The sequence below is a fragment of the Mytilus galloprovincialis genome, chromosome 3 (assembly GCF_965363235.1).
Source record: "Mytilus galloprovincialis chromosome 3, xbMytGall1.hap1.1, whole genome shotgun sequence".
Taxonomy (NCBI): domain Eukaryota; kingdom Metazoa; phylum Mollusca; class Bivalvia; order Mytilida; family Mytilidae; genus Mytilus; species Mytilus galloprovincialis.
Genome location: NC_134840.1, coordinates 37,832,649 through 37,857,258, shown reverse-complemented (window position 1 = coordinate 37,857,258; position 24,610 = coordinate 37,832,649). Strand labels below are relative to the sequence as shown.

At 31.9% G+C, this 24,610-nt stretch overlaps 1 protein-coding gene across 9 annotated transcripts in view; it reads left to right on the top strand.

The window, feature by feature from the left end:
* Positions 1 to 7,558: 7,558 nt before the first annotated feature.
* Positions 7,559 to 24,610, top strand: part of LOC143067872 (serine/threonine-protein kinase D1-like) — a 79,155-nt gene continuing 62,103 nt past the window's right edge. For 4 of the 9 annotated variants that reach the window (XM_076241469.1, XM_076241467.1, XM_076241468.1 and 1 more), the window contains exons 1-2: positions 7,559 to 7,958; positions 17,350 to 17,488. In XM_076241469.1, the coding sequence (XP_076097584.1) occupies positions 7,821 to 7,958; positions 17,350 to 17,488 (277 nt within the window). In that variant the 5' untranslated portion in view covers positions 7,559 to 7,820. The remainder of the gene's footprint in view (positions 7,959 to 17,349; positions 17,489 to 24,610) is intronic. The other 5 variants (XM_076241465.1, XM_076241462.1, XM_076241461.1 and 2 more) reach the window with 2 other exon arrangements.

Sequence of the window (24,610 nt, the reverse complement as noted above, 5' to 3'; positions counted from 1 at the left end):
ATTTTCATTAAAGCAAGGGACTGATTATTCATTTTCACAACTATATTTTTGATATTCGAAAAACATACAATATTTTAAATGTTTTGTTTATAAATAATACATATAGTATAGTCAAGTCATTATGTAACATTTAATTAGATTAACCATCCCCCTCTACAGAAATGAATCTGAAAATGAAATTTTGTTTTAATAATTTTTTGACAATATTTTGGTCTCAAAGCAAAATGTATAAATTCAGTGTAAGACTGAAGTTTCTAGGGAAACATCAAAAGACCAATGTGCATGATAAAGCAAAAATGGAATTCACATAGTTAAGCCTGTGGCTGCTGTTTTTTTTTTTTTTAACTTATGATCAAGTTCATAACAAAATTACTAGATTACAAAAGGAATGCAACACTAACAGAATACAGAAGGGCAATCAATGAACAAAAGACAAATAAATAAGAAACATTGATCCTGAAAAATCAGGGCTATAAGTCTGAGGGAAAACAGAACTTTCTTCTTGCAAGGCCGTGAACACAATTTGATATGGAGACAAGCGTTTGGTTTTGAAATTTCCTACATGGAGTTACGGCCCTGTTAAAATAAAGGTGAGGTAAGGTTTCCTGAGACAATATACTTCAAGTTAAATGAAACCAATTTTCAGACATTTCAAGTATATTTAAATAATATTTATACTTTTGTTATTAAAAAATTTGGGAAGTGTTTCCAGATTTTTTTTGGGAAAAAAGATGAATTTATGAAGAATCTGGTGCCATCTCATATACTTTCGATTAGACCTGCTAATTTATTTATTTTCTATACATTGCAAGTCAGGTAATTTATTTTCAAACTACCACAGAACAAACCATTTATTTTTGTGATTATCAAGGCTGAGTTATCTATTTTCAAAATCCTCCTGCCCCCCCCCCCCCCCCCCCCCAGAATATCAAATGGTCGTCCCCTAAGTATGCCGAGTAATAAAACACTTTCTCTAATTCTATGGGAATATATACCTTTCCGAACCAACTGTATAAAAAAATTTAATCAACGTGTGGTTGCCGTTGATCTCAGAAGATGATTGGCTGAGTCAAAGGGTCATAACCTTTCTCGGCTCCCTGAATTGATCAAAATGTTCCAACAGGTGTTAATGAAATTGACAACTTCGTGGAAAGTGGAAGGCACTCGAAGGGGATTTTGGTTTAGAAAAGAAGAAAAATTATCTTTTAATCATTAGAGAAACAGATTATTACATAGTAACGCGTGGATTATCGGATTTATCCAATCTCGATAGTTAAATTATCAATTTTAAAGTCCTCGCCGAGGCTCGGACTTTAAAATTGATATTTTAACTATCGAGATTGGATAAATCCGATGCTCGGACTTTAAAATTGATAATTTAACTATCGAGATTGGATAAATCCGATAATCCACTTGTATCAATGTAATAATCTATATTTATCCTACACGGTATGCCGATTTTGATATGCTATATCAAGGATAAAATGTATTTATTTTTCTCCCCGGGGGTATCACAAGCCCCGTAGTTAACTCTTCTGTGTTGACATGAATTCAGAAATATCATTGATATTGGTCATAATAAAAACTTAGACCTAACTGTTTTTCAAAATACTTTATGTATAGATGATCTTAGCCATTTAATTCGTTTTTGATGTGTTTTTCATTTGATTTTGCCATGTGATTATGGACTTTCCGATTAGCTTTTCCTCTGAGTTCAGTATTTTTGTGATTTTACTTTTTTAGCTGTATTTGGCAAAACTTTAAAGAATTTTTGGTCCTCATTGCTCTTCATGATCGCTTCCTTTCTATTGTTAATTTATTATTTAAACTGTACTGTACTGTATGCCATAACCATTAAATGTACATGTGTTTGTGCTAAAAAAATAATTGTCTAGTTGTCTCTTTTCTTGGCCTTTATATTTTTGATTCGAGCGTCACTGGTGAATCTTGTGTAAACGAAACGCACATATGGCGAACAAAATTTCAATATGTATGACAAGTCTATTTGTTATATAAATTACCAGACACTGAATGATTATACCACAAATTTGTGAAAGTTTTAACCTATGCATATATACTTTAAATACGATAAAAAAAAAATCATGTCTTTTTCAGGACTTCTGATCCAACCATGTAGTATGACATGTTATTGAGATATGGTTCTGGTTGATGGATGTTCATGAAGGACCTGTAGTACAAAGTATATCACTGGATTGAGCTCTCTGTCTAAGTGTATTATTAAAGTGCTTTGCTTTGAGCTCGGTTCATTGTTATGCAATTCATTCTTTGTGAAATAAAGATTTTACAGACAACTCTCATGTATTTCTCAAAGTATTATCATTTCTATGTACAATGTAAGTAACAGGGAGATAAAAGCATTTTATTTTTTGTTTGAACCAAACATTATTTGTCCATTGACCAAATTTAAAAAAAAAGAACAAATTTACACAATAATGCTACTCCTGCTACTAGCAAAATGATGCTAGGTTGTATTAATACATCTGTAATGCCTACTGATGACTCGGTCCTGAATGTAAATGGTCATTCAATTATGTCAAAAATTAGACCAAAATTTATAAGGCCTATCTGGCTTAATTGATTTCTGAAACTATATTTCATTGTACATGTTCAACATTTTTCACTCGTTTATTTTGTGTGAATTAACATTGTAACAGTAAATGTTAATTACAACAGTAACACTTTCATACCAAAACAAATACTGTATTGGTATCACTTATATTTGTATCCACATATTAACAAAAAAATGAAAAGAGAATAATTTTGCAATACCATTTTCATATTGAATACTATAACTTTTTAGATATTTGGACATATTAAGTAAATGTTTATAAAATCCACTTGACATGCTTGAAATTCTTTCAGATAACTTTTGGAGCAGTTATGAGTCTTTGAAGCATGTTCACAAAGGTTCTTTCGGTGATATCATTTTCATATTGGTCAAAACTTTGTTTTGCTTTCACCAGCTTTGAAGGAGATATTATCAAAGAATTGATAGAAAACAGCACAGAAGCTTACTTTCTAGCTCATCAGGCCCAAGTATCATGTTAGGCATTGTCATTGCTAAAAACCAATAAATGTCTTCTAATCTGAGGATCAATTCAACATTTTAAAGTGTTTTACTAATGATACTGACAAGCCACCACAAAGATATATAAATAGAACCATACAAATAGTTAGCAAATACATATAAAAAAGATGTGATATGATTGCCAATGAGACAATTCTCCACAACAGACCAAATGACATAGAAATTAACAATTACAGGTCACCGCACAACCTTCAACAATGAGTAAAGCTAATACAGCATAGTCAGCTATAAAAGGTCTCGAAATTACAATGTAAAACAATTCAAAGGAGAAAAATAACAGGCTTATTTATGTACAAAAAATAAAGAAAAAACGAATATGTAACACACAAACAAACGACAACCACTGAATTACAGTCTCCTTATATCATGTTCTCAGATATCATCTCTCAATTTAAAAAAATCACGAAAAATTGAACCTATTATGTGTTGCTCTCCTATAAAATGTATCCAAAATCAAAGATGTGGAACATATTCTATCATAATCATTTGGTAACTAATGTAATTAGTGTCTCTGCCATGCCCGTCTTGAACATAAAAACTAAACTAAATATAAAATAAACAACACTCCTAATGCTCAGGTTGGTTGTCATCGTGCAACACAGTTAATAACACATATAGGAAAATCATAGAACTACATTTATCATAAAACACTGTCAAACATCCAAACATACTATCCACACTCATCTGTGTCCACACTTGTTGTTATATAAATTAAAATTTGAAGCTTTAAACCTGCATTGTTTATCATTATATAATACTAGAACACACCCGTGATATCACGGGTCCGTGACTGAATTAAAGTATATAACTATGCGCAAGCCTTATTTTAGTATTAGTATTGTCATCTGATAAAGTCATGCCGATTATAAGATATACAGTTTTTCTCTGCTTTCAAGTCTTTCTGTTTGAACCCGTCGAACTGAAACAATAATATTAATTATTTGGAAAACAAAAGGTCCTGGAATGGAGTATTTTTTAATCAACAGCATTGTCCTATATAAGTTATAAATAAAGTTGAATTCTTTGCTTCGCTGTTTTACGTCATGCCCACTAACAAATTGAAAACTGTACCTATACGCCTTATTTTTAGTCCAGATTTTTAGTATTCGTATTGTTATCTTAGAAAGTCTTACTGATTAAAATACTACAATAGGTAACAATTTGACAATTTAGTAGTGTCAACCCTGTGGTTATGACTCGTGTATATATATAGCATATTAATCCTGAATACAACGTTTGGTGGTGCGCCTGTCAGATGCGGAACGTACAGATAAGGTAATAGCTAACAGGTGAATATACTATTGGTATCGGTAGCGGACTCGACCCGGAACTTCTTAATTATTGGCAATATTAATTACGTGGAAAACAAAAGGGCCTGGAGTGGTGTAATTTTTAATCTACACCTTTGTACTATATTAGTTATATATAAAGTTGAATTCTGTGATTCGTCGTTTTTACGTGATGACGGCTGACAAATTGGACCTCGTAATTTTAGTATTATAGATGTCCATTATTTTTTATGTACATTAACACTGATACACAGCGATATGGGCGTTTTTCAATAAAAGCGTAACTTTCAGACCTAAAAAAATGGAAAATCAACTTGTCTAAAATTTAATTTCAAGAGTTATTTTGAATACCTCTATTATAGACCTGTTTGTAAATAAAAAGTGCAATCTTAAATACTCTTGAAAATGATATTATTTTCATAATTTGTGTACTGTTTCTGCTTCTAAACACACATACTTTTGCAATTCTAAATGATTCCTATAGACATTCCAGTTTGTTTACTTTATATACTAGAAAAATCTCATTTTTTCTGAATTGGAGAACCATTTTTTATCGATAAAGATTAGACAGTACTTTACATATGAAGGTACAACTCATGTTACGTAGTGGACTTTTTGATGCGTTTCGTAGTTGACAAAACCGTTTCGTAGTGGACAAAAAGTTTCGTAGTTGACATCAACCCTATTCTTTGTTAATATTGAAATAATAAAAATTACATGAAACTAACCCTTGTTATTTGTTTTGCACGAATATAATTGAAAAAAGAGTTAAAAAAAAGACTGCATGGTAGTGGTAGTGTCCACTACGAAACGTTTTTCTCCCATACTTGTTTCGTAGGTGACTGTTTCGTAGGGGACATATTCACATGTTTTATTTTTTCCCCACAATCTCTATATTGCAAAAGTAACAAGACTGATTGTATCCATGAAAGCATGTATTAAGCTGTACACTAATTTTTGTTCATAACTTTAAAACCAGATACTGAAGGAGATTTGACCCGTTTTGTAGTGGACATTAAGAAAAATACGGTATCACTCAAGACTTCGTGAACTTTGTCATTTCCCGTGTACTCTAGTATTTAATTTTTATGTGACAATTCTTTACTTATAAAGATATTTTTCGCTGGAATTCCCTGATTGTCAAAGCCATGTGATTCGCTATGGTGGAGTTTACCAGTGCGTTGAAAAAAAAACGTCGCTCAGTAATTTTGAAATTCAAATTACAGCAACACATTGCTTAGGCTGAGGATGACAATCATGACACCTTCAAAGCGACATAGGATTTAGCAAGAACGTATTGACTTCTATTTCATTATTCCACCAAACAAAAAGTAATACTCTATAGACTATTACACTCTCATGAAAAAAACTTCCACTGCAATATTATTTACCTACGAAAACATCTTTAACCCCAAACGCCCCAGCCTATTTTAAAATAACATAGCTGAGTAATGATCCCCAGTCAGTATAAGCTCTAGATATATTTTAAGTCTAAGGTACGAACCATTTAATTTGAGGAGACAGTCTGAGATATTTGAGAAAAAAAAAATGACTGATTTTTGCCTTAAACAAAATTTTTGGCCGTCACTGGATTGAAAACAATAATCTTGTCCACTGTTTTTGCTATTAGAAACGAAAATTTCCAACAGAATTATTTAGCATTAAACAACATGATGAATAAAAACGGGCATATTTTATTTGTGGCAGGGGTTTGCATGACCGGAATGTCTGTTTCGCCGAACTGATATATCAAATACCTTTTCCAAGACCAGACTGCAACCTGTCTGCTGGGTGTGGTCTTTATGTCTCCATTTGTCGACGTCATTCGGCATAAATTCGTTGTCATTTCAGACTCATTCGTAGGTTTTGGTTGATTTGGAAACCCTCACTTCCCTTAATTTTTTTGGGTGAAACATTTGGATAAAATTGCTTGTTTGTCTTTTTCAACTGGTGTCGGTCGTGTTGTAAATTTCATTGAATAGCTCGGCGTATATCTTGTTTACACTGACAAGAAATCTGTGAGGTTATGATAACTTAAATTACATCAAAACGGCGAGAATTTTCCATGTCTATTTTTTACTGACAATTCCCACATCAAACTTATCAGTACATAGCTTTGGATCCATACTATCACTTTATGATAGACAATTAATAGAGAGAATACAGCATCGAAAATGTCCAACCCTTACACTTTACAGCAACTACAAATATACATGTTCCACGCCAGAAACATATAAAATGAGCATATTACACTTACTTTATGTTTTTATCCCCAAAAAGGTCCCAAAATTTTTTCGCCTCGCTCCGCTCAGCGATCTTTAAAAACTTCGCCCCGTTTTCAAAATCCTGGACCCGCCCCTACAGGCGGTCTAGGGACATGCCATTTTCGTTGTTTTGGACCATTCAGGAATCAATATCTTTTCCCTCAGAGCTCTGAAAAAATAAACTGTTTCTTTGCTTAAAAATGATAAATCTAATTCAATCCTACTGACTGCACAAAAAATTACTTGCAAAGATCAAACACATTTTTTTAAAAGTGGCTTGGACAAGAAAGTACGTTTTTAAATATTTATTTTTTATTGCGGAAAAATATGGGAACACACGTGTCGAGGTTTACTAAAGTGTTATTTCTTAGATACCAAGTGAAACAATTTTTCAAGTAATCTCGATGATCAGTGTGTTGTACACTGTACACTGAAGCAGAAAATTACAAGAACCTTTTCAGTGGCGGATCCAGAAAATTGAGGGGGGCGGACTGACTGTCTTGACTTTAGTCATGTTTTAGTCAGTGTATATACTCAACCAAATTTTTCTTATAAAAATTTTTCTTATAAAAATCATTATAGACACACGGTCCCAACACAATAACAAAATAAGATGAAGTGAAAAAAAAAACTGAGATTAGTGTTTAAGAGAACTTTTATTGTTTACTCCTTATTGTAAAAAAAAATCTTTAAGAAATCGAACAATCCTAACAACCGGAAGTAGGCCTGTTTATTTGTCGTAACACAGCGAGTTAGAAACTCTTCACCTGCATGTTCCAATTTAACAATTTTATATTTTTATGTCATAGCAATTAACATTTTTACAAATTTGAAATCTTGAGGTTAAATTATTTGAAATTGCAAAAGTATACCAAAAACCTTTGATATTACGACAATATTATCACGTGGTACACCGGTGCCCTTTTCATTTTTCTTTGCAGAAATATGATTCTATTTATACATTGTCTTTTGAATTAATAAAAGAAAACAACAGAATTCGACTTATTTCTGTATGATTGGCTTTGGATTCAGACAGAATTTGAACGGATTATCTTTACTGACCCAATTTCACCCAGCACCCGGAAGTCACCAATGAGCAAGATGACATTTTGATGAGGTGACAGCCAACATTCATGGGTGAGACCTTTCCACTTAAATATGGAGGACACAAATAGTGGAAAGAAATCTCTTAGTTTTCAGATGCAGATAGGTTTAACGAGAGATCAAATTAACGTAGAAGGAGAACTCACATTAGCAAGTCTAAAGGAAATAGCATGTTCTTTTGTCGACAGGAAGGTGAGTATTTTCCAGGTCTTTCAAAATAAATCACCTATCAAATAGATGAGATATTAATTTTCATTGGTCTGCATGCTATGAATCTTCAGAGTTTTATTTATACTCTTTACATATTTCAAGAAAGACGAACAAGGAACACAAAAGTGCATATATATATATATTTTTTGTGAATGTGTTTACGTCATACATGCCATTGTAAAAAGTATATATTAATAAATTTAAAGTAGGGTGCTGGTGGTCTGTTTAACATCTACATATCTACATAATACTTCTAAACTTCAATACGTTGAAGATTACAAGAAGGCACATGCTAGGGAAACAAATTAAAAATTACACGTATTTACAATAATTTCAAAAACATATTTTTGATTTTTTTGTATATACATTTGTAGATAAAAGTAAAATGTTGATGAAATAAACTAACTTCAAAAAGTTCTTGATGATGATCCTAACTTCCTAAGGTCAAATTTGACAAAACTTTAGTTGAATATTATGTTTTTGTAGCCTACATGTACAGTAGAGTCCCTGGTGTCCGTTCCACCCGTGATATTGCGCATTGGCTGATTTCGTCATATAAACACAGTAACACAAATAAATTTGATCTTGTTATTGTTTTAACCTTCCGAAGGGATATAAAAGAATAAAATTGATAAGTTCAAGAGTTAATCAATAACTGCAATCCCGTGATTTGCCTTATTTGGCCAATTTCCATTAAAAAAAAAATACATCATGTGATAAAATTTGTTTTATTTAAGTCAAATTTATATAAGATTAAAATATTTTTTGCTCTGCATTCTTGGCAGTGTGCATGGTTCAAACTCAGCTATATTTCGTAGTACAAAATCTTTCCTTTATTCAATAAGCTATTTTTGGAAGGCATGCACGAAATCACCGGACATTGGAGGAACTCTTAGAACAGGGGTTTTCCTAATTTTGGACACAAGATACACAAAATCTAGAGAATGAAACCATACAAACAGAAGCTTTTATAAAATTAAAGTATGTTATGAATGTGTTCACACAATATTATCCAATTATTGGTTTTATCAGTTGAATGAAGTGAAGTCATAAGTCTTAGGTGCACGAATACACCAGACTGCATGTATATGTATGTTTCTGTATTATGAAATTAATTCCTTATTTTCATGATTTTATAGTTCAAGATTAATAAACAGTAGTGGCAGGTCCAGAAATGCCCTTAAGGGGGAGGGACCCACTGACTGCCTAAGAAGGTGGCCTACTCCAGTCATGGTTCAGTTATTCCTAATATAAACAACTAAATTTTTTCCTCAAAAGAGACTTCTGCACCCTGTGATCCCTCTTAATCCTCCTTTGGACTGTAGTCCACAATCATTCTATACATGTAATACAATGTATCATAGATTTGACCAATTTGAATATCAGCTGAAATGCTGAATTTTCTGGATTTAAATAAATTAACAATGAAAGAAGGTATGGGTTTAGGGTCTCATTATATTACCAACCTTTCATTTGAGCAAAACCTTTAACCACTTTTTATGCCCCACCTACGATAGTAGAGGGGCATTATGTTTTCTGGTCTATGCGTCCGTCCGTTTGTCCCTCTTCAGCTTAGAGTTTTTGGTCAAGGTAGTTTTAGATGAAGTTGAAGTCCAATGGTCCACTAATCATAGAAAATGATAGTGGGAGTGGGGCATCCATGTACTATGGACACATTCTTGTTTATGCTCCATTTATGGGCATTATGTTTTCTGGTATGTGCATCCATTTGTCTGTTCATTCGTTTGTCTATCCTGCTTCAGGTTAAAGTTTTTGTTTGAGGTAGTTTTTGATGAAGTTGAAGGTCAATTAACTTGAAACTTAGTACACCTGTTCCGTATGATATGATCTTACCAATTTTGATGCCAAATTAGAGTTTTTACCCCATTTTCACGGTCCCCTTATCATAGAAAATGATAGTGTGGATGGGGCATCCGTGAACTAGGGACACATTCTTGTTTATACTACATGTATTTATAAATTTTACTCCAGCATATCAGCTGATATAAACTGGCAACTTACAAAAATGTATTTCATCAAACTATGAGTTTCATTTCAGTGGGCCTGATGTTATTCTAGCCCACTTACATGTACATGTATATGCCCAAATTTAAAGTAAATTTAGCCAGTATGTGTAAAATACTTTCAAGTTCATATACACATACATGTATATACATTGCACATTATCCATAAGACTATTTAATATAGTAAAAATAGGACAGTCATTTATTTTACGGTGAGACTATCAGCTTGATAAAATAACAGGGCTTTTCATATACTTATACATGTACAAGTAATTGGATCTTTATTGACCTCATCATATATTTCTGAAAGTTTCCCCTACCTATTTACATATTCTCAATATACAGGGCAGTCCACTGGCCCTTCCACAAGTGCTGCCCTGTGTCCTTTTTCTGACACCCTCTGCCCTTTTTTGTAAGGCCATGCCGTTATTGCCATAATATTTTGATGAAAATACCTAATTTTACCTGTCTTCATAATTATGACAAGTTCTATGTAAAATGTTAGGTATTGTTCCTGACTGTATTGCAGATTTATTTGGGTTTTTTTTAACTGACATGCACAATTCATTTCACAAATAAGTAAAAATAATTCTTCATAACATCGATTTGCTCTGCATTGCAAATTAATCTAAGACCCACCTTGCATCAAAGTTTCTAGGGAAGACTGAGCTAGTAATATACATCCTTGGTCCCTTTAATACTGTTACCCAAAATAAGGTTGATTTTCATCTAGCATCAAAACTCTTAGCTGAAACCCCTGCAGTTTACTTACATGTAAGACAATTTTTGACATGCCTTTTTAAAATATCAAACATCGTGCTAAAGTGTCCTTTTTATGATTGGTTCCCTGCCCTTTTGAAATCCTAGCTGGAACACTGATGAAGTTTTACCCTTGTCTGTCTGTATGTTCAAATATATAGTTTACATTTTCTAACTTTAGTTTGCCTCAATCAATTGTTGTTCAACTTATACACAATGCTTATTACCACAAACGACAGATCAAGTTTGAGTATTGTGGCATCACTTTTACCATTCTAGAGTTATGTCCCTTTACAAATGATAAAACGCTGAAACTCTTCCGTCCTCCATTAACGTAAGTTTACAACAGTGATGGGTTGTAACGTGTTTGAGCTAATGCTGTAAATATTTCAATTTACAATTCATGCGATTGGAAATAGCTTAATTGGCAAAAACAACAAGTCAACAACACATGCATTCTGCTCTAATCAAAATTTCTGGTCCTTTTTAAAGAAGTTTTTGTGGAGTCTGCGACTTTTGTTGCAGAAAGCTGGACACAGGGATAGTGATCCAGCAGCGGTGTTAACTTACTTCTTAACAGCTTTATATTTTAAATTGTAAGAGCTGGATGTTTCATACTTTGTACATAGATGTCTTATGTTACAAGCTTTCTGACTGTCACATGTCCATTGTCGATGACCTCATTTTCATGTTTCAATGACTACTTGAAAAAAAAGTTAAAAGTTTTTGATATGTTAATTTCTCTCTTATTGTGAGTAATAGGATAACTATATTTGATATGTGCGTACCTTGCAAGGTCCTCATGCCCATCAGACAGTTTTTACTTGACCTCAACCTCATTTCATGGATCAGTAAACAAGGTTAAGTTTTGGTGATCAACTCCATGTCTCAGATACTATAAGCATTAGGTCTAGTATATTTGGTGTACATGTATGGAAGGATTGTAAGGTGTACATGTCCAACTAGCAGGTGTCATCTGGCCATGACCTCATTATCATGGTTTGATGGTCAAAGTTAAGATTTTGAGTTTTGGTCTTTTTTTCTAATACTATATGCAATAGGTCAACTATATTTGGTGTATAGAAATATTTTATGATGTACATGTAAATGTCAATCTCACAGGTTTTATTTGACCGTGACCTCATTTTCACGGTTCATTGCTCAGTTTTGAGTATTTATGTTTTGTTTTGTTGTTATTAAACTATAAGCAATCAGGGCAACTTTATTTGTTGTAATGAATGTTTGTAAGCTGTGCATGTCTGCCTGGCAAGGTTCATCTGACCTTGACCTCATTTTCATGATGCATTGCTCAATGTTCAGTTTTCTTGGTTAAGTCTGTTTCTTAGAAACCATAAACAATAGGTTGACTATATTTAGTGTATTGAATGATTGTAAGGTGTACATGTACATGGATTTCTCCTCTGTTTTATATGACAATGACCTCATTTTCCTGGATCATGATGAGTTTATGTGATAGTTGTTTGAAAGCTATATATTTAGGACTATCAACATTATATCAATGGTTTAGTAACCCTTTCCTCCATTGGAATTATTTTTTTACATACTTGATTTGCATAGGATTTTTTTCAGTAAAAAAAAATCGTAAGGTTTAAAGTGTTAATGCATTGTAAAAACGAATATTTCATCAATGAATTTGACGTCAGATATTCTCATGAATCTCCTTTTCATATTGGATACAATTTTATTAAAGTCTGATGCAGACATTTTGGAGTCAAAGCGTTTCAACTGAGGTACTACACAGGTGTCAAAAGGCGTCATTATGGAGTAAAGGGGGTGGCGTCAAAGGCGTCATTATGGAGGCGAGACATTTCAAAGTGTGCACTCATGTTAATACTTTACATGAAACTTGAAATAGTGATCTATTCCAGTGGCTCATGACTACCAATCAGTACATACATGTAGTAAGTGCTACACTCCATCAAACATATGTTATGAAACTTATATACATAACCATTATTACCACAAAAACAAAGATCAAGATTAAATTTTGGTGGCATCATTTTTACCATTCTAGAGTTATGTCCCTTTACAAATGGAAAAATTGATGATTTTTGGTTTCTGTTCTCTAACTTGAAGTTTGCCTCTGTAATGAAAATTATTCAAAATGCTTATTACCAAAGAACTCATATCAAGTAAGACTGGTACTGGTTGCCTCACTTTTACTGTTCTTGAGTTATGCCCCTTTACAACATTGGTAGCAAGCATGGACATCATCTGTGTCCCATGGACAAATTCCTCATTAACTTTTTTACTGAAATTGCTCTTTATAATTCCTGAAAATAATTTGTCAGAGAGTTTATCTTACATGCCTTTTTGACCGTGGTATAGGTAGCTATTTATATAATTATACATATAGATCAGAAACAGTTAGAATTTTAGTCAATTTAGATCAGAAATGACTCTGAACTGTTTCATTGATAATGCCAGTTTAATCCATTTGATAATTGTATCAAGTTATCCATTATGCGTTACTTGAAATAGTATATATCTTGCTATGAAAAGACATTTTTGTAAGTGAAAAACATTTTACTGGAAAATGACTGGTTTCATCAAGTAATGATTGGAATAATCCCTAGATGGTTCCATTTGATTAAGTACTTTAAAATTTTCCAACTGCATATTTAGTTGTTTCATTGGCAATCATTCCACATCTTCTTATTTTTCTATGACCGTAATTTTTTTTTTGTTGATCTTATAATGGTACATGTATGATGTCGTTGTCGTCTGAAGACACATTTGGTTTCCAGACAATAACGTTAGTTTAAGTGAACTGATCTCTATGAATTTTTTGAGAAGGTTTAATACCACAAAAGGAAGGTTGCATTGGGATATCGATTTTGGGGATGATGGTCCCAACTGTTTAGTAGTTAGGGCCCAAAAGGGGTCCAAAACTAGCATTTTTCTAGTTTCAGAATAATAACTTGTGTACAAGTATTTTGATTGCTTTGGGTGTACATGTACTTCAATGTTTAATACCACAAAAGGAAGGTTGGGATCTATTTTTGGGGTTACACATGCATGGTGCCAACAATTTTGGATTTAAGGGCAAAAAAGAAGCATTTCTGTAGTTTTCAGACAATGACTTGTGTTTAAATGTATGGATCTCTCTGAAATTGTACTTCAAGGCTTCATACTACAAAGGAAAGGCAGGCCATTCATTAGGAGGCGGTACCCGGTACTTTTACCCTCCTATGCTATTGACAAGTACCGCCTTAATCTAGGAATTTTTATATAAGATATTCATGGAATAAATTGAAAAGTACCACCTAGAAACGTGGAAAGTACCAGTCAACATGAAAGATAATGAAACCCCTGGAAAGGCTGGGATTGAGTTTGGGGGGATTTAAAAAGTCGGGGGGGGGGATTTTTTTCCAATATTTTTAAGGAGTTCATATATATTTTTTCAAAATTTTTAAAATTTCAAATTTTTAAAAAGTTTCAAGAAGAAATCTTTAATTGCACAGTATTGCGCAATAGATTTGTAAGACCTTGGACCGTATTTATTTTGTGTCAGAAATCTTAATTATGTCTAAAATTTGATCACAATCCTAATTCAGACAGTATCAAGCTTGAAAATTGTGTTTGAATTTGCCCCAACTGTTTAGGGTTCGTCCTCTGCAGTTGTTACAAGCTGGGCTCAGTGAAGCATTTTATTAATTATGTGGTTTAAATTTATTGACAAATAATCTGTACAATGTACCTGTGTCAATGTGTCAATAAAATATACACAATGTATCATGATCTTCTTATTTTTATAAAAAAAAGTAAGTTATGATTGTTTGTATTGTCTGTAGGCTAATGTCATGTAATAGGAAGTTATAGGTTACTTCCTTCATGTCAATTACAGCAGTTCTCATTAAAATATTATGAAATAGATTATTTTATTATCCGTACATTATCTTTACATTTGTACTATTATTGATGGATACACTTTTCTGTTGTTTATAAAAAGTTGCATCATGTAATTTTTTGTCACTCATTTAATCCCTTGCAATTGAAAAAACTTAAACACTTTAATAAATCCCCCCAACAAATCCCTGCTACACCACCAAACTCATCAACTAGTTAAAAATATAAAACAAAAGACTGTGTCACTGGTAAGGGGTATGGTATTGGGTTGGTACATGCATATGTGGCTGCATTAATATTTTTTTTGGAAAAAGTCAACCCTCCCCCTTTTAATGTCAATGAGTGTATGTATTTCAGTATTTTAATGTATTTTGTCTGCCATTTATCTGTAATAAACATACATGTTCATGTACAGACCATATACAGTGAGTGCATACATGTATAATATATTGTTTCTGTAATTCATACCGTTAGATATAATTAGGGATAACTTCAACAAAAAAGTTAAAAAGTAAGATTTAAAAGAAAGCTTAGTAATGCACTGCCCAAAGTTTAAATATAGATTTTAAGTGATGTTTTAATATAAATCTTAAGTGGCTTTGCTTGTTACTGTGACATTGAAAGGAGAAATTTTCTGAGAAAAATTATTGAAAATCACATTTCATTATGATATCTGAATATTCTGAGATTTATGTGAAACATGATCTAAAACAGTGTCTTATCTTGTAGATTACAGGCTAAATTCTAAAATTATAATTAAGTCATGACACTTGTGAGAGGTGTGGTTGTTAATTTAGTGTATACATGTAACTTGACCCACCTCCTACACAGGTATACATCATGATAACATGCAAAACATTGATTAGATTCAACTTTAAACTTTAAAATCATTTAAATTTTATTTGTAACACATTTGAACTTCAAATTTTGATATACTCCAGTATGTTTCTAATTTCTGATTAATCTGAAATATTTATTTTTAGATTAATAAACCTAAAAATACTATATTGAGTAATATTTTCAATGATTTGTCAACTTTGGAAATTAGTATGGCGTTCATTATCACTGAACTAGTATATATTTGTTTAGGGGCCAGTTGAAGGACACCTCCGGGTGCGGGAATTTCTCGCTACATTGAAGACCTGTTGGTGACCTTCTGCTGTTGTTTTTTTCTATGGTCGGGTTGTTGTCTCTTTGGCACATTCCCCATTTCCATTCTCAATTTTATTTGTATCCTCTTGTTATACCGGTATATACATATGCATGTACATGTACAATTATATATACAATGTACACGTATTTTTAAAATGATGAATTCTTTCAACTGTTATTATAATATGAGTGGTAGTTCCTCAGGGGTTTCATTATCTTTCATGTTGACTGGTACTTTCCACGTTTCTAGGTGGTACTTTTCAATTTATTCCATGAATATCTTATATAAAATTCCTACATTTAGGCGGTACTTGTCAATAGCATAGGAGGGTAAAAGTACCGGGTACCCCCTCCTAATGAATGGCCTGAGTTCCTGGTCCCAAGGAGGGAAGTGTACTTGTTTGAACCTCTATAATTCTGAAGCCAGTGGATTTTCTTCTGAAAGAAGGGAAAGGGAATGAACAGTTAGGTTTGTACATGTCCACATTTCCTTTTTTGTCCAGCCTTCGACTAGTCGAAAAAGCGAGACTAAGCGATCCTACCGGCGTCGTTGTCGTCGGCAGCAGCTCCACAAATATTCACTCTGTGGTTAAAGTTTTTAAAATTTTAATAACTTTCTTAAACTATCCTTGATTTGTACCAAACTTAGACAAAAGCTTGTTTTTGATCATAAGATATTATTCAGAAGTAAATTTTGTAAAAAAAAAATCACTTTTACCGTATTTTACTTATAAATTGACTTAGTTTTTCTTCCAGTTAACATTACATACAGTCTGCAGTTAAAGTTTATAAAACATCTATTAGATTCATAAACTATCCTGGATTTTTTACCAAACTTGGAAGCTTAATCAAAAGACAGTATCAAGAGGGAAATTTTTATTGATGTTTTTCCTCATTTTTGTTGAGTCTGCGATTAACAGCAAAAGTAGGCGAGACACTGGGTTCCGTGGAACCCTTACAAATTTTATTACTACAGAAGTTAAATAAAGCTTTGATTGCTTCAAATTCATACATTGCCACAACCAAATAAACTCAAATTTTAGAAATTAATTTAAGTAGATATAATACTAAGATGTATACATGTATGTCAGATAAGTCAGAAATGCAAAAGTTCCATAGAAAACAATATATACATGTAATGTTGGAATGATGATAAAGTACATGTAACAACATTTATAGGCATTCTTTGGGGACTCGACACTGTAATTAACAATAGATAGATGTTGACTATAAATATTGCAGATGGGCATATGACCCAATATTACTAAACAGAATTTGCAGAAATACTATTGCCTGTCCATATGAGACTTTCTACATGTAGTTCATGTAGTCCTGTCCACTACAAGTTACAGTGTCCAGCCAATATGATTTTCTGTTGGCATGCTGTATATGTCACTATTGCAAAAACAGTATGATATATATGATGTATACAAACCATTTATTACTCTCTTCTTTATAAAGAATATATACAAAACTAAGCTCTCAAAAATATCACGTGTATTTACAAATAGTAATACGTATATGTTAGCTTCAAAAATTTGTTAACAATTCTATGTTTGAATTTTCAGTTTCCTGAACACGGGTTTTACAGTTTGGTTGATAAGATTTTACTGTTTCGTCATGACAATACCAGTCCAAACATACTAGTACATATTTCCAGTCCAACTGATGTCAAAGATGGATGTCTTGTGGAAATTGTATTGTCAGGTAAGGACATCTTATCTTCTTCTAACTCAAAGTTTGGATGCTCTGTTCCATTAGATTTCTGTAATTACTGTAAGATTCTGTTACCAACATATAGAAAATGAACATGTGTTTTTTTAGCAAAATGAAATAATATTTAAAAAATAGAAATGTTAACTTCGACTGTAATTTGAGTCCATTAAGCTAACCTGGAATGTATATATCCTTCAGAAGATCAAACAAGATTTTTTTTATCAAAACCTGGAGAATATGAAATGCATTTATTGCTTTTGTCATGAAACGTACACAGTAGCTATACAATGTTAATACATATGCATTGTCATGCTGGAACTGAAAATCATGATTATTTTTTAATCGTGCAAAAGTACATTTTGTCTTTAAATGTGTTTATGTGAATTTGATTGGATAGAAATTGATATTTGTTACAATCTAGGTTTCAGACTGAGGGACAGAATTTATTACAGATATTACAACATACATTTTAACTGATGGCTTTCTTGCATGCATGTTCTTTTTTATTTAAGATATGATTGAAAATTCTACAACATTGCAGTTGATTTTTGACATGGTTTCATTTAAAAGATAGCATACTATACAATTTGATTGGAGGGGAAGACTTCAACAAATTTTATTTTTGATTTGGTTCACATAAAATTTATGGTAGCTAAGTTGGCATGTACTTTAAACAAGTCAATTGCCTTGTATTGTTAAGCAATTAATATTTCACCCTTACAGTTCTTGACAGAGTTTGATACTAATGAAATCAAATGTTTAAACCATCAATGTCTTGATTGGGATCAATAAAGAACACCTTTGAAGAAAAATGATTTGGGAGTTATAACCTGAAGAAATATCTGTAAATATTGTCATTGTAACAGTACAAGATAAGATTTATATGAAAAGTGTTTATCAAAAACATCTAAATTGATTCTAAAAGCAACTTTAAATTTTATAGACATTGAGGTCCACTAGAATATATATTATGAGTGAAAAATTGCCATTTTTAAGCACATCTCTAACAGTCATGACTCCTTTGTGTATCAACAAAAAAATGCATGCAAGCATAAGATAAATAATAACACAATTTTTTAATTTTTTTTTTATCTAAAGCTGCCATGCACTGATACTCTGACTCAAAGGACACTGGCCATGGTCAAGTGTATATTTTGTAGATGTATATAACAAATCTAACTGAAATAACAAAAAATTCTGATAATGTTTTTTGAAAACTTAAAGAAATCAAATTTAGGAAACATGCTAACTATGAAATAGCAACAATAAAGAAACAACTTCCTGATGTATATACAGTGTGCATGTTTAGTTTAGGGGATTTTTTTTTAGGAAATGCTGCATGTATAATTTCCTTTTTTATTTAATTATTAATATTAAAGAGGAAGTAGAAGTATAGCTAAACATGATACTAATAATATCTTTTATGAGTCTAGTTTCCTAAATTTTAACAAAAATCCCCTCTAAAATCGTGTATTTATAAGGTTTAATTTCAATGTATACCTGTGACTAAGAATGCATATTGTAAATTGAAGTATCCATTTAAAGGTAGATACCAAAATGTTTATTTACAAAAAACTTATTGTACAATAAATAAAGAGCTGCTGAACAACGCCTCCTATGTTTTGTGCTGGCAGAGTTCCTTTAAGTTAATACCAGATGGTATGCAGGGTTGTCAGATAAAAAAAAAACAAATTCTGCTACATTGTCAATGTAGCTGTATTAATTAATGTATAATTTTTTCAGTTATATATCTTTATCTTTTGGTTTCTGGATATTTGTTTCCCACATTACCTTATTTTATATACATAAGATTTTCCAAGTTTAGGGTTTGGTTTTAAGTAGTTAAGTTGAATTGTGATTAAGCCTCAGACCAGGCCTTGCTGATTAAGGGGTCCCTGTCTATGTATTTTTGGATTGGGTACTGGGTAGATATATAGATTGTAAAAGTTTTATCATGATGGATTCTTTATACTTGCACATTCCAGTCCTTTAGAATATTTAAGGATAACTCATGATCAGCTTCCCTTAAATTTCAAATTCTGTCCTTGAGACATCAGAAAAGTAGATTTTCAAACACATTGGATATTGACATGTTATGTGTATCAGATAAATTAGATCAAGGCTGATTATCCTGTAAAACAATGTTAATCCAAGATATTGATTTTTACATACAGGATCATAACTTTTGTAGCCTGAGCAATTAAACCTTGATTGTAGTTCTTCATGAAAATTTCAATTGGTCGACTCTCAAAGGGATTACAACAAAGACTTTTGAATACAACATGCATTAGTTTTGATAAATTAACGTAAAATTTCATTAACTTGGGTATGGATGGTCGTCGCTTTTAAATAATTCTAAAGATTGCTCAAAACAAAATGATTGCTTTCTGTTTAAATGACAGTCTAGTGTAATTGTTTTTCACCCCCCCTTTTTGAATGTCATCTAGATCTGTATACATGTAGCTACATGTAGATATAGCTGAGTAAACTTTTTGGAATAATTATTTTTCACCCTTTTTTTGAATGTCATTTGTATAGCTATATGTACATACAGCTAAGTAAACTTTTTAGAGTATTTGTTTTTCACCTCTTATATGTACATGTATGTCTACATGTAGCTATGTTAACTTTTTAAAGTATTCTGTAAGGACATAATTGTGGTCAGTTGACACCAAAGTGGATCACAATCATCTTTCGGGACTAAGGGTGTCTGTTTAAATGTATTTTATTATGCTGACCTCTGTTCAAATAGATAGGACAAAGGGATAAAACATGATAAGGGTATCTCTTTTGGATCTCCTCTATTATATATATATATACTAGAACACAACCGCGAAATCACGGGCATTATAGCTTGTGAGACTTTGTCTCTGGAGAATTTCAGTAAAAGATTTCATATCTCGAAAATTTCAAAACAGGTATCTAAATTCATAGGAAACAGTTTCAGCCCTTTCCCTTGTTTCCAAAGTCCGTTATTTTTTTCTGTTAAATTCCATTATTTTTTGCGTTTCTGTATATTATGAACATACGTATACTATAAATAAAGTGTATTTGCTATTAACTATGAATTTCTTCCCTTAGACAATCACTGCTATATTATTTGGAGAGTCTCTTTCAACGCAATAATTATTGTCCTGTCGTTGAGTACTCTTATGAAATTCCTGTGCAAGTTTAAAACCGAAAGTCCTGTCTGACTTACATTTACTAAAAGCGAAATTGCGGACATTCTTTAGCTTTTTTGAAAGTATGCTAACTATTTTAGGCTGAATTTAAAAAAAAAAAAATATATACCTGGAGAATTTAAGGCAATGATATCAAAAGTTATATAGGTACATGGAGACAGGACAATATTTCTAAGCCCTCTCTTTTTTTTTTAAAGTCTGTTATTATTTTTTTTTCTGTTATATTCCATTATTTTCGCGTTTCTGTATACTTTGAACATGTATCTATATTATAGATATTAAAGTGTATATATTTAATTTTCTATTAACTATTAATTCTATAAAGTGTCTTCTCAATGGCGATCACTGCTATATTATTTAGAGAGTCTCTATATATTATAGTAGTATATTAATCATAGTATACATGGGGATAATGCAGATAAACGTGAAAATGCTTGTCTTGTCCCCGTCTGAGTACTTATGAAAATTGTGTGTAAGTAAAACCGAGGTATAATAGTAGTGGTTCTTACGATTTAAAAACCATGATATGGACAACGCTCTGATTGGCTTATTTATTTATCTTTTTTTTTTTATCTATCAGATGAATGTTAAAACCGGTAGTCATGTCTGGCTAAAGATCGGACTTTAAGTCGGTTTGATCACGGAAACTCACTGCTATATTTTATAGAGAGTCTCTATATATTATAATAGTATACTAATCATAGTATACATGCAGATTAACGCAAAAATAATTGTCCTTTCCCCGTCCGATAACTGATGAAAATTATGTGTAACTTACAACTATGAAAATTATGTGTAACTTACAACTAACTTACAACAAAAAAGTATAATAGTAGTGGTTCTTACGATATAAACACCCCGATATGGACAACGCTCTGATTGGCTTGTTTATTTTTCATTTTTGTTATCTATCATATGATTGGTTCTCAATATTAAAACCGGAAGTCATGTGTGACATGAAAGTCGGTTTGATGACGGTTGCAATATTCGGACGACTTTATTTTCGTTTTTCTCCCAAAATAACCCAAACTGAATAGTCATAAGAATGGATGATAAATGCAACTATGCATGGTACCTTTAGGACACAGAGACATGATGATTAATTTATTGTGGGAGGAAGAGAAGCGACACACAAAATGAGGTCTTCTCGTTTAATAGTATAGATATGGACAGATATTTTTGTGTTGAAAAAAGAAAAATCCTTCACATGTTTTATTGACAATCTTCTGACTTAATTTTACAACCCTGTTGTCAGACCTACTTACAGATAATGAGTATAGTAATATGACTTTTATTTTAGTTTATATTATTTTGATTTAATTATGACAATTGTTCCTAAAAGAAGTAATGAAAGTGATAGCTTTCTGCTAAGTTTTCAGCCATCACTAGGGATATTGCGATGATATTTAGTAATTATTTTTGTCATTAGAACATTCACCTTATCCCTTTCAAGTTTACCTATTTATGACTTTTAAAATTAGGATTTTAGACTTGAAAATGAAGTTTTTATGTTTTGTTATGAACCTTCCTAATATTTACATAATGAATATGAGTTTTTGTAATTGTGTAAGGCTTAAGATCCAGCATACACTTTAAAACTGAAAATCAAAATGGGGAATGTGTCAAAGTGGCAACAACCTGACCAAAGAGCAGAAAACAGCATAAGGCCACCCACGGGTCACCAAGTATGGTTGACCTACTTTTGACCGCATTTATTGGTAGCCTGAGGTTTACTTAAAACTCTTGCCAGACTTTTTTAATGTTTGCTTGTAATATTGGATTATGACGTGAATAAACACTGTGAATGATGCACGTACATGAAGATACCAGGTGCATGTACATGTGCAGTCTACATGGGGCATCTATTGAAATATTTACCTCCTAGTTCCTATAAACATTTTAATTTCAGATATTAAAAATCAATGTTTCCTCCAAGCTTAAAAGCTCTTTTATACCTGTATATGAGAACCACTTATCCTTTTGGATGGGGTAAAACTGGTAAAAGTCTGTCTATGATTCTGTCTGTGTTTCCATTAGTCCAATGAAATACAATTTTCTTTGGAGCTTTAAATCAGATCTTCTTGGATGTGATTAGGTGTTACTGTATGATGCATTTTCAGATTAATAGCCACATGATAGCTCAACATTTCCCTTGTTTACCAAAATTTTCAAATGCTGAAAACACACAACAGTGACATTATGTCATATATAAATTTTTGTTGCATTTTTTTAAGAACTACCGTACAATCAGGGATTTGTCTGAAATTTGGAGTTCAACTTTTATGTGAGCTTGCTATGTCCAAGATGTGATTCATTTCCACATCAATTCCTGATCAACTTCTTGATTATAAATATTTAAAGAAATAGTTCATTTCAGAGCTAAAACGAAACATGTTCTTGTTGAAGTTATAATGCAAGATTTACCAGTTATAGTTGCTTTCAGAGGCAGGGTTGGGACAACAGTTCAATCAATATTTTGTAGGTATTTGTTCAAATTATATTCATGTAGTAAAAATTGAAATATTTTAATTCTTTGAAAAAAAAGTTGTTATGGAGAACCTCATTTATGTTAATTTCCTTAAAAGGATCTAAGGAATACAACTGAAAGCTTGAAATAAAAATGTAATAAAATGCAGTAAATGTGTCCTTATGTAAGCAATAAAACTATACTTGAAAAAAAATAATTAAGTTTGACATATATAATACTTTTGGTGTAGTTATGTTATTTAGTGCATGTAAATTAGTCAAGAATTGTGCATAGTGATTAATACTTCTATGTAAATTTAAATAATTAAAATATGATTTACTTTCCTTATCAAACAAACATGCCAAACAAGATATTGAATCCTGGGAATATCTGTTATAGCTTCTACTTCTAAAATAAATTCATCAACTAAAAATAGTTTTTAGATATAATTTATTTCCTGTCAAGGCACACAAAAAGTAGACAGGAACAGGTCTGACATTTTTTACATATATATATATATACATGTACATGTATACATGCACACGTTTTATTCCAATCAAGTCACTTTGGAGTGTAAATTTTTGCATAGCTTTTTGTTAGTCACGATTTCATGCACATATAAATTGAATTGTTTTACATTTGTCATTGTGGGGCTTTTTAAAGCTGATTTGGCGGTAACGGTTTTGATCATTGTTTTAAAAAGCCTTATAGACCTATAGTTGTTAATTTCTGTGTCATTTGGTCACTTGTGAAGAGTTGTCTCATTGGCAAATATATCACATCTTCTTTATCTTACTTATTTATATGTAGCCTGAAAAACTACAGTTTATTTCTTTCTTTTTCCATTTATAAAATGAACCAGACCAATTATTTTTGAAATTTATTAAACATTTTAATACCTGTCATATGGTCAACAAATAACTTGCAGCCATTTACTGGGGAGCTCTTACAGCATCGTGTCTGTAGATAATAAAAGTTTCAAGTATGTTTTAAGTTTTATTAATTTGGTCAAATTTAGTCTATTTTACAGGAGATGGCAAGCAAAAAGCACAAAAACCCAGAATGCATCTTAATGCATGTAATGTTCAATGTCAATGTGTGGTCAATCTCTTTGTCTGTCTGTCTGTCCCATGAATATTTTTTGTTGCATCTTTCTCAGCAACTACATTACAAGGATATCTGAAATTTGGTTTTAGGGTTTATATGAGTCAGCTATACCATGTGATACGTTTTCAAATTCACAACTCAACAATTTCCTGTTTACCTTATACTTTAAGCAGACAGGGGTATAATTAGTGAACGTGAGCAGTAGCTCAAAGATTCACTTGTTGTTATTGTGCTCATTGTGTATGTAATATTTGCTGCTGAGCTTGAACAGCAAGTCATTATCAATTAGTCAACCAGATGTGGAAAATAATTCCTGATGGATACAAGTATTTATATTTTCATTTTTTTGACAGAAAT